The sequence below is a fragment of the Rhopalosiphum padi genome, chromosome 2, assembly GCF_020882245.1.
Source record: "Rhopalosiphum padi isolate XX-2018 chromosome 2, ASM2088224v1, whole genome shotgun sequence".
Taxonomy (NCBI): Eukaryota; Metazoa; Arthropoda; class Insecta; order Hemiptera; family Aphididae; genus Rhopalosiphum; species Rhopalosiphum padi.
The window spans coordinates 73,695,306-73,707,957 of NC_083598.1; the positions used below are offsets into that span (position 1 = coordinate 73,695,306).

Sequence of the window (12,652 nt, forward strand, 5' to 3'; positions counted from 1 at the left end):
ATAGTCATCGACATATTTATGTTCTTAATTTCTACGAAATTAATGAAGTTACCTATAATACTTTTATACTTTTAGTTATTCTTAAGTTTAAACTTTAAAAAATACTTATTTTATTACACAATTTAAAATATTTATTTAAGAAGTGCTCAAAATTATTGTTTGAGGTATCATGTACTACGTCGTAGTTACATTATTATTAGTACATATTATTATCACGTAGTTTTAAAATCGGAAAAAATTACATCTATTAAGTTCATAGTTTTTGCGATAGATGCCGCGTTCAGTCAACCTCCAACCCCCATTCCGTTTCATTTTCAACCCCTCATACATGCTTGTGTTCGAGTGGCGTTTTCAAGGAAAACACTAGTTTCCGCGTCCGTGTTCTCGTACTCGGACGTATTTTATCCATTTATTCCGTTTTTACTTAACGTTAAATTTGTGTCATAAATTAAAATAACCGATAATCTTTAAAAATCATGTACGTTATTTAAATACGATGAAGTTTTTTGTAAGTATTTTTTTTATCATATAATTAGGGTATTGTTTAATAATAATAAAAAATCCAATTTCAAAAAGTGATTACAGATAATAGGTATTGTATCGGGTGCTGTTTATAATATTTAATTATTTGAATATTTAGTTATATACTATTTTAATTACATAAACTTAACTCATTTAATTATGTAGATAATTTACATCAATAATATATATTATGTTGACGGATTTTAAGATAGAAAATGAGGAAATATATATTTGTGAACAAAGTATCCAAGTCTTTAGAAGCAGAATATATTATATTGAACGTAAATCATAAATTATAATCAAGTATTAAATATCTTTATTTTTAATTTATTAAAATACATGTTATATATACCTATCCAATATGATTTAGGTATTGTTTATTTGTTATTTTTAATTTTATTATGACACATTAGGTATTAAAGATTGGGATGTTATAAAAGTTACTAGGTGGTAAGTATCTAGTTTACTTTTGTTAAAATTTTCTAGTGGTTTCACGAATTGAATTAAAAGGTATAATACTTATTTATTGTGTGCTGAAAAGAGTTTAAAAACATTTTCGAGTAGCGATATGTAAGGAAAACAAAATTGTTCATAACGAGCTTTTTCCATACTATCCCTGTCCCTTGGATTGGTAGAATCCCACACATGACGTGATACAAGTCTGCTTGAGTAGTGGAAAACTATCATTTTCAGATTTCGTTTATTTAAATATTATGTTAATAGTATGTATGGCTAATCGGATAATACAAAATAAATGTGATAATAAATATATTCGTGAAACATTAGATATATTCATTTATTCCATAAGCATCAATAATAACACCATTAAAAGATAAAATATTTTTTAATTTATCAATTATATTTCATTAAAATAACACATTATAACATTATAATAATATCATCAAATTTCATTTATCAAATAAGAAAAAAAAATATATGGGTAAATTAATTAAATTTGTGCATGTAAATTGTGTATGGTTTCAATAAATAAAAATGTTTAAATTATTTAAATAAGTTACTTAAATTTAATAAAAAGTTAACAACCTTATTTAATATAGATATATAATTATAATTATTTATTTATTAAGAATAATTTGCTTTGGAAATAAAGAGATATATTTGAATATATTTTATATTAATATTATCTATTATTATTTAATATCATTATTGTAGTGGTGTATGGACAATTATTACTTATTATAATTTAAAACTCATATTAAGTATTATAGGCGATATTATTGACGATTTTCTAGCATTTTTTTTTGATAAGCAATAATTAACAGAAATACCTAGCGAGGAAGTTTTTATTTTTTTGACAAAATTAATGAACATTTTTAAATTTATTTGTAGTACAATTTTGAATTGTATTACTTAATAGTTTAATACCTAAGGCTTGAAAATGTAATATATAAAGTTCTTCATATGTTGTTATTACACCTATATTTGCTAGTAATATATATTTGTATACTAAAACAAATTCTATTTAGATATAATATGAATAGATTATAACGATATTCAATTTTTTTTTTACTCGCTTTTATATTTATAATTCATGTACGTTTTTAGGTACCATTATAGCACCATTTTCAGGGCCAATATTTTAACAAATACAATTTTAATTTAATATTAAAATTATTAATATTTTTTCGTTGATTCAATTTTTTTTACATAAAATTCAATGATATTGTATTGGTTGTAGTAATGTTCTTCTTTCACATTAAAATAGGAAATTTGTAGAAATTTGTCATAGAAATGTTTTGTTTTATAGTTTGTTTTGATAGGTAAAAACTAGCTGAAATATTCTAACATTTTATAATGTTCAAGATTTAGTCTCTTTAAGGTATTTTGAAAATTTATATAAATGATTATTAACGTGATCATTACCTTAAGACTAAAATATTAATAAGCATGATATTTTTGGAAAATTATGGATTTAGAATTTTTTATTTTAGGTACCTATAAGTTAGGTTCAACAGGTTTATTCACAACCCATAAACTATAATGAAATAATGATATAATATTATGATAATTATTTATTATGTTGTTTCTATAATTTATTATAAAAATAATATGTTTATACATATTATACATTTTAATTATTTACCAAATATTGAATCTTTTTTATTTATAATGATTAATAAAATATTGAGGTTTTAAAAAAGTTGTTTTTTTGTTTAATGCGAATTTTATATCGATAAAATTATTCATAATCTATTTATCCTCGTAGTTTATTAATGTGCTAAATTAATTAAAGAAAATAATATCCAAAGTATTTTTTTGTGATTTTAGATTATGAACAGAGCATAAATGTACCTAATGATTTTAATTTTTGAGGCTATTTTTGGTTTGGGGGGGGGGGTTGGGAATTTTTGTACACAAAATTAGATTTTGATAAAATCAATTTCGTCTATTGTCACATCATAAAAATGAATAACTGTAGTAACTGTACGGATTTGAAAATTTAATATATGATTCCGAATAAAGTTTTTTTTATTGCAGCTTAAGAATATTAAAAATGCAGTCACGATTTGTTTTTATTTATAAGCGTTTGAAGTAAAATGTTGACAACATTTGTTAAAAGACCAAAATATTTTCAAATTATTTTGTACTTAATTAAAAGTATATAAAAAAATGTATTATGTATAGTGAAGATTTAAAAATATAATACAAGTTGTTTTTATTACCATTAAACATTTTCAAAATATATAAATTTATTGATGAAATTGAATATTTAAACAAAGATTGACGATTTTATTTTCTTGTAACTCATAAATATTCTTGGGATTTGAAATATTATACGCAATGACGTATTCTGTTTTCACAATATTTAGATTAATTTTAAGCCATTAAAATTTAATTTTCAATCATATTTTATAAATCATATCTTATTATTACTAATATTAAAATAAATTGTTATAATAATTAATAGCAATATAAATATATACTTGGTAAAAATAAGACTGTATAATATAGATATATATTTAAATATTTGCTTAGAATCGTTTTTTTTATATGCATTGAATTTAAATTTAGCATTTTATCATTGAATTCAAATGTAACACATCCATTACAGTGACCAACTGAATGACAAGGTACACTGAACTCCCACTGAACAGCAGAGCGGTTACCTACTTTACCCCTTTGACCCTTTCTACCTAACAATTTATTTATGTTGAATATACAAAATTGGATTTTTTTTTTAAAATTTTATAACTAATAACTACCAACTATAATAATAATAATAATAATAATAATGAAGATAATAACTAATACTAAGTGTTAACACCTATGTTCGATTCGTTTCCATATGAAGTTATTTTATCAGAGTATTTATAAGGATTAATTATTATTCGGAGTTATTCTGTATCCTATATATTTTAATATAGTATATTAAGTATTAATATAAGATAAAAATTATATTTAAAGATACTAAATTAAACTTATTTTTTTTAAAAATTAAATATGAGATTAATTTCATAAGCTTTCTAGGATGGGTATACATTTTTAGTGAATTACAGTCTCAATTTAGTATCACATAACATTTCATTCTGTTTTTCAAATGACTAAGTCGTGTGCAACGGATTTGACGGCCACCTGGGGCAGTATTGATTTGGTGTTTTTATGGTAGGTTTTGAGCGTTTGGAATTTTTTTTTCTTCTACGTTTATTTTACTAGTATTTTTTTGTTGTTATTATTTGTTGCCAAAAGTTCCAAAAAACTTTTATTGCAATACCACGGCGGCAAAGGTGTCGCGTGCCAGCGGTATTTTTGGATGTTTACCAAAAGTCATGTGTATTGATCTGTTAGGCATTTTTCACCTTCCCCAACCCTAGACGATGGTTAAGATGGAAAAATATATAAAAACATGAGAGAATTGAACGAGTTAAAGTTCTAATAAACACGACTTTTTGGCAAACAGTCAATACGTGCTTAGAATTACACCGATGTCATCCATCAGTGAAAGTTTATCCTATCAACCTATTGCAAAGAAAGAAATGATGTTCTGACACTTTCAAAATACTGAATTTATTGTAATAAGTATTTATTAAATTTCATTCTTTTTAAATTCAAATTCATATTGTAGTCAAAATTAATTTATTGATAGTTAAAACTTAATATAATAAAATATTTTATGGCATTTAATTTGTCATTTTAAGTGTTCTGGACATAAAGAATAGATTGGTTAGTCTCAATATTAGGTTATGAGCACGCTATACCCGAATGTGTTGTCTATGTCTTACTAACGTACATTAAAGCAAATTTGCGTTTAGCAGAACAAATTTTGTGATGTTAGCTTTAATATTAGAGTAAATTTACCTATTATCAAATTTAAAGCCAAGAATATTCTCTAAGAAATGTCATATGATTTTATTGATATTATCATTTGAAAGCAAGTTATAGCTATGTAAAATATTACAACTTATTAAATGTTATTATAAAATGTTCATAAATCACTTTAAAATGATAATACTCGTATCAATAAAAGCATATGGCATTTCTTAGAGAATATTCTTAGCTTTAAATTTGATAATAGATACATTTACTCTAATATTAATATTAGATTTAGCTAAAATCACAAACTGTGTTTTGCTGAACGCAAATTTGCTATGATATAGGTAGTAGATAGAGACAACACATGTGAGTGTAATGTCCTCTTAAACTACTTTTTATTAGTTTCTGAGTAAAGCGAGGAATATATTGACTTTATAATGATATTAAAAAAAAATAATGTTTTATATTTTGTGTATAAGATCTACCCATAACCTCAAACAGAACTATTATAATTTCCACTTTTTACCTTTCATATATCATATACTTGGTATATTATATTGGTTAATATATTTAATTGGCTGTCTTTAGATTTAGAGTGAAGCAATTATAGTTATATATTGTTTTGCTGACTTAAAATTAAATCTGTAGTGATATAAATTTAATATGTATCTTTTCAAATAGAATTTAAAATCCCGTAATTTTTTAAAAAGAAAAATTAGGTTACCTATTAGGTACTTCTTTTTTTTTTTTTTAAATAGAATTAAAAATTAAACTATTTAAGTAATTGTAGTCTTAACTGGGCTTTGATTTGATCCAAATCATTTTTTTATAAGTATTGAATTTAAATTAATAATAATAATAATTAATAATACACTAATATTCTGTAATTCTATTAAAAAGTCAGTGAACTAACACACAATTTTTCGACTAACTTTTATATACATTTTAATTAGGTTTATTTTATACCAATTTGTTCGTAAAATTAATATGTTTTTATAAATTGGCTGCTGAACAGAGACAGTACAATTTTAAATACTTAGTATGTTACCTACCTTTTGGAAGTATAAAAATTAATTATTTTTATTTTTATATATTAATTTATTTTATGTATTAATTAATATATATTTTACATTTAAATATATCTCGATATTCACCTTGTATTTTATTTAAGTATTATTTATATTATTTTTACAACTGCTGGCATTTCTGGTAAAATTTCACTTTACACAACCATAATAAACATAACTCAGATACAGTGTATTCAGTTTTAGTATTTATACAATGAAAATAATATAACTAATAGTATACTAAATTAATTTTCAATTAATTTAGATGAATTTTTATAAAATGTATACATTTACTATTTATTTTTATTTATTCTGGCAGAATGGATTTTCTCATTATATGTCATTTTAAAACCATATTCTTACACTCTTTATTTTTGAAAAATAACAAATAAAAGTAATAAAAAGCAAAATAATAAATTCATGAATATATTATTTTAATTTATTATTCAATCATAAACTAAAATATATTTTGAATTTTTATATTTTTTTGTTTGTTTTGTAAGCAATTTCGTATTTTATTTTACTATTTAAAACGCAATTTTGTCTTGCATAATAATAATAATAATACTATAGATAAAATATTATGTACCTAATCATGATTCATTTTAAGTAGTTAATTTAGGTACCATATTAACAGTTTACCATTTTATATTTTAATTAAATGCTGTTAGATACCTTTTTATCATTGTTTAATTACATATACCTATTTTAGTTTGGTTTTTGTTGTAAAATATAGATTATTCTTATACAACATACTATGTTTATCACTCTACTCAATACACAAAATAGAAATCCATGATTATTAATTTTGTGTTTATATACAGAGTTTTGAATTTTGTTTTAAAATAGATGGAATGGTTTATATTATGTCTAGTATTCTAGCTAGCACTAGGAATTCGGGCTATAAAATGTTTTGCTGAGATAGTGGTAAGAAGTAGACAATAAATAAATAAAGATCGATGACAGAATGAAATGTGATCGGTATGTGAGGGTTTCGAAAACGTCTTTTATAATGACATCAATCCTATACGCGTGTTGGAATGGAATATTGAAAGATGGAAAAATTACTACTTGTCCGTGGGTTATAATGGCAGGGAAATAAGCACATCACGGACATATCTCCTACACTTGTAAAATTTATCACTCGAACAACAGATCTGAATTTCACTGAAAAACATGATTACCCATTTTTGATGGATGGATTATATTATTGCAGTAGTATAGGTTTATATATATATATATCACGTCTAATAATATACGTATGAAATAAGGAAAATATGTAGGGGAATATACGAAATCAAGTTGTATAAAACATAAATGCATACGGCATCGTAAAAATATATTGGAAGAACAAATTTGTCTCTAATGCAATCTGGTTTTATAGCTTTTATTTTATTGCATAAAAAAAATCATTCAAATACTCAGTCTAATCGCAATGTCAGCACTTGAACTTCATTTTATATAAGTAGGTATACTAAAAATGAATGAGTATGTAGTATTATAAATGTGGAAAACACACAGGCTTATTTATATGGAATAGTATATTTTTTTTATCTTTTTTATGACCAATAATAATGCAGAAGATTGTGATTACTACTGATTAGTATGTCTCCGACCTCAGTCTAGTGTCTAGTAATATTAATATACTATAGAAGCCATAAACATTTTTATCGAATTTTATGATGAAATTATGTTTTTTGAAAGATTTACTATTGTTATACTATTGTCTATTTGAATAAATAATAATAAAACAACAGTTTTAACTTCCTATGATTTTTTTCTATATTTAAAATTGGGTTGACTATTAATCATAATTTTACATCGCAAATATTTGTGTTTTTTTATGTAGTTAAAAATAAGATAGTAAATATATGGAAAAAGATCTTTTATTTTTGTGAGTTCACTACGTAAATTGTAAAATATATATTTTACATTTAATTATTTGTATACATACTAATTATTTTTATTTACTATTTATAGTATTTTTATTTTTGTGTGTATTTTTTATTTTTAAATGTTTGGTAATTTTAGGTTTAGTATATTGTGATGTAGACCTCCTATATTCGTTATAATCGATAATTATTATATAATTGATTTTTATGTTTCACTCATATCTATATTGAGAAATTAAAAAAAGGAAAAATATATTAAATAATATACATTACTAGAAATTTCGTGTAAATTTTTATATATTTAAAAAGATAGAATGAGCTTAACATTTTGTTTTAAAAATAATTGACTTCGTTACCGACGTTCGACAAATTCAAGTATTGAATTTAATTTTAGTCTATAATACATTCTAATGTTTACACTCTTAATGTATTATAACTTAATATCTTTCCAAACTATAATGTATATAATCTCATATTTTTGTTATTATGTCTGTTCCATTTTTCTTGTGTAAACAAAATAGTAAAAAAGTATCAGATGTACCTATAATATGAATTTCATCAATATAGCTTTTCAGTTATTGATAATGCTGGTTAACTATTGATAATATGGACTAACTATACCGTTTAAGCTACAATAAATGCAAAAAACTACATTAATAGTAATTTACTACTTTGATAACATAATAATATATTACAATCAATTATATGATTTTAGTTATAAAGGAATCCCAATAACTGATTAAATTGAAAGTTTTATAATATTTAGTAATCGTTGTAAGTATTAAGATATATACATTAATACAATAGGTATCAAAATATTCAAGGAGATAATATATTTTTTAAGTACTTAACAATAGTTTAAAATAGTTCGGTTTAATGATTTACATTTGTATTACACCATTAAATTATACTGATATAAAGTAATAGACAATTTTTGTCTGTTTCAAATATTCATTCTTTAAAACTTAAATATATTCTTTGTATTATACTTCTGATAACAAGGTAAAAACTTGTCCAGCATATTTCGTAATAAGATTCGTGACCACGCACAATGAAACCCAGTTATTATTTTTTTTTGTGAGGCAAAAAAGTAACGTGACTTTTGCCAACGACCCTGTCAGGTGCCATAGCAAGAGAGTAAAAACAAGGGTTGCACTCGAGAAGGTGTAAAAAATAAAATAATCGTGTACAGTTTCTTGTACAGCGTAAAGATTCGTGACATAATAATATTGTACATTGCATTCATTCTGTTTTTATTTTTATTGAAATAATTTCTTTAAAATAGTCTTAAAGTCCAACCTTTTTATACACTGCATTTATAATTTATATTCATAAAAATATCACTTAAAATGCATTTTAATTTGACACACAAAGCATACACACCTTGACATTACCATTGTATTTAGAAAAATAAAATTCACTTTTTGAATTTGATTTTTTTTTCTTATTATAAATTGAAGCAAATAAAGAGAAAAATGTTCACAGTTCAGTGTTTCATGTGCATTTTTTGAAATTAAATAGTAAATACATAATATTATATAATATGTATTTAAAATTTAAATCGTTTCAATTTATTTTTGTTCAATTGATGTTTATTAACTTTGATATTATACTATATTATTTATAAGCATTTAAATGTTGTGAAATCTATTCAAATTTGAACAAAATAGTTTTCATCAAATAAGTATTATTATTTGTTGATAATATTATGCTCAAATTCTCAAAGGACTTTTCCTCTTTTTTATAATCAATAATAAAAATAACCTACATTTATTAAATTTGTCTCGTTGACTTATTACGATTGACTTACAGTAATTAAATCCAGTCTTAAATTTGTAAATGGTTTACGGATAAAAGTATAAGACTTATTATAAGAGATAATTTCCAATATTTTATGAGTAAGCACTAGGCAGTGTAGATTTTCAGAATGAAAACTTAATTTGGTAGGTATCATGTTTTATTAAGTATTATTTTTTCTTTCTTCTTTCTGTTTTTGGCTGTTAAAATTATCATTTTATCTTTCTTTGTTAAAGGGTTTGTCCCGTAAACATTTTTAAATAAATAAATACCACTTTCTTACAAAAAAGAGAAAATTCATAATAACTTTTTACATTTAAAAATAGTTTACAAATTAATTTTTAAATACTAATAAATATCTATTTTGTAATTATTATTTTAGAAATTTGTAGTATATTAAAATTATTCGTATTGTGGTTGTATTCCAAAGTAAGTATTTAATATTCTACGTATCGATGGAAACAGTTGGCAATTAGTATAAAGTATAAACATTGAAATTACTTACTTTTGTATACGTTTTGAAAAATTATCTATTAAAAAAATAATAATAATTAAACAGTTAAACAGTCGTCAGAAAAGGGAATTCCAGTGATTTTAATTAAAAAATAACAAAGCGTTGGATAAAAAAAAAAGAAAAAAAGTTTAACAATAACTCGAGCCTTATACCTTTTGCGTTCTCCGATCTTTTCCCTGTACACGGACATTTCAGTGGCAGGTATAGAAAATGGTATTTTTGTACGTTTTAAGCCGCAAAAATGGTTTATTCCATTGTCCTATATTTATTAATTATTTATAGACTAATCCGTCCGTCACCGTACTACTTACGGGACACGAGTGCATCTTTGTATGCATCTGACAGCGCGACACGTGCTTGTTGTGCGTGAAGTTGGATATGTATTTTATATGTGCATGTGTGAGCGTCGGCGAAAAGGTTGGTGGTCGGGTGGATTGTTTTGGTGGGGTAGGTGGGGTTGAAGGTTTGAGCAAAATATAACATTCCGATATTGATTTTGTCTTTTTACGCGATAGCGGCACATGAATTGTGGTACATGGTCGTATTTGTTCCTATACTACACACATACATTTAGCCTACTACCACTACTGCCACTGCTACCTCTTCTTCTTCCACTTCTACTACGATTACTATATACGGCGTGGTTCGTATGGAGGCGGTCGAAAAACTATAAATAAATTATTGCACGCCGTTGTTTGTTAGGTAGGTCCGTGGGGTAGCGTTTGGAGGGTGGTATATGTGTGGACTTTGGAGGGCCCAATATAATATATATGCCGGGGTGGAGGTGATAGTGGTGACGGATGGTAAGTAGGGGAGAGAGGCCAAACAACAAGGAACGTTTTTATCCTCCCACACCCCATCACCATCAAAATTGCGTATAGCCGACGGTGCGTTTTGCCGAATGTCAAACGCAGGACCGACGGCGACTAGAGTCCCTAAAGGTCAGAGTTTCGGGTAGTTTTTCAGGGCGCATATAACAGCGTAGTGTTCCGTGCACGATAGGGTAACCGACGTCGGTTTGTTGTTGGCTTTTTAAGGTTTTTCAACGAAATTAAATTAACCGATTTATAGCATTAGAAGGGATTCAGTCGTAACGATGACATTAACAATCGATTATTATTGCCGATGATTCGAACAAAAAGAAAAATTACTTACGGTTTTATTAGTGAATATGATGTGTGCAAGAGCAGGTATCTTTTACTTTTGGCTATTTTCCCAAATTACTGTTTGATGTATAATATGAATATTTTTATTTATTATTATCTATATAATTTATGTATAGTACAATATTAATATACAATAACTATATAATATATATTTATAATTTATATTATGTTATTTGATTTTATAAAATGCTATTCCAAAAACATATTTTATTATATCATTTACGACTATATCTAAAAATGTTATAGTAAACTCGAGTTCTCTTGAGTATTTATTATTGAGTTACATGTATAATATGCGTATGTAATTTAATTACAAGGCGTATTGTAATATTTTATCATTCATTCATATCATAAAAAAAAACAGTTTTTTTAAAATTTTTCTAGCTAGATAATTAAAATAGGACATAAATTTATTTTATAATGTATGGTAGCCCATTACAATATGTCACATACATGAAAATTCTTGTATAATATGTGGTTACATTCTAAGATTTTTTCGCATAAATTATGTAGTATATTTTATTAATGTCTTTTAGAAAACAAAAATGTAACATATTTTTTATTTTATAAAAAGTTCATGTAATTTTTATATTTTTTGGGTTGATAAAAAAAATACGTTTACATTGTTCTATTGTAGATTTATGAGTATTATTAATTTCTAGTGGATTCATTAGAGAATATCTGCACCTAACCTCATAGTAAATATATGATTTATAATACTAAAAAATAAACTTGATTAAACTGATTAAAGTGATTACCTCAGCTATTATATCCATACAGTTGTATTTTAGGTTTTACATTTTACAACACTATTAAATTATGTGTTTAAATACCCAGGTACTAACTATAAATAACCAAAAATAATTAGAGGATCGTTAGTTGAATATAAAACAGAAAATGTAATCTATTCAATGGAATAGTATAATTTAAGAGAGTGTATTTACAAAACTAAGCCTCCCTAATTTGTTTTTATGTTAAAGTAGGTGGAGAATTTTAAAAGTCACATATTACATCCCTTAACTGCCATCACCAGTAAATAGTGGACAACGTGCAAAAAAAATATAATGATATTTTTTTTATATAATTTATATGTATGAGTCAAGGTTCTGTACAAATCATTATTGACAAACTAAACAAAAAGTTAAACATAAATAAACATACCTATTTTAACTTTTCCATAAATCTCAGAAACACATTCAGTTTACTGATTAGTATATTTATTATATCCTTGGATATCTTAAATGGTGTTAATGGAATTAACATATTTTCATCAGACTCTTACAACACTTAAAATACCGTGAAAGGCAATTTCAATAACAATAGTTAGTTAATAATGTAAAAACATAAAAAACAAGAGCCGAGTATAAAAATAAAATATTAACCACATTTTAGATGAACCTCGACGGAGACAACACATGCAGG

The 12,652-nt window shown here is 24.4% G+C and overlaps 1 protein-coding gene across 2 annotated transcripts in view; it reads left to right on the forward strand.

Annotated features, from left to right (window-relative positions):
- The first annotated feature begins 336 nt into the window (after positions 1–336).
- LOC132919959 (follistatin-related protein 5-like) overlaps positions 337–12,652 on the forward strand; it is a 134,300-nt gene continuing 121,984 nt past the window's right edge. The window contains exon 1 of one of the 2 annotated variants that reach the window (XM_060981922.1): positions 337–508. In XM_060981922.1, the coding sequence (XP_060837905.1) occupies positions 497–508 (12 nt within the window). In that variant the 5' untranslated portion in view covers positions 337–496. The remainder of the gene's footprint in view (positions 509–12,652) is intronic. The other variant, XM_060981923.1, reaches the window with a different exon arrangement.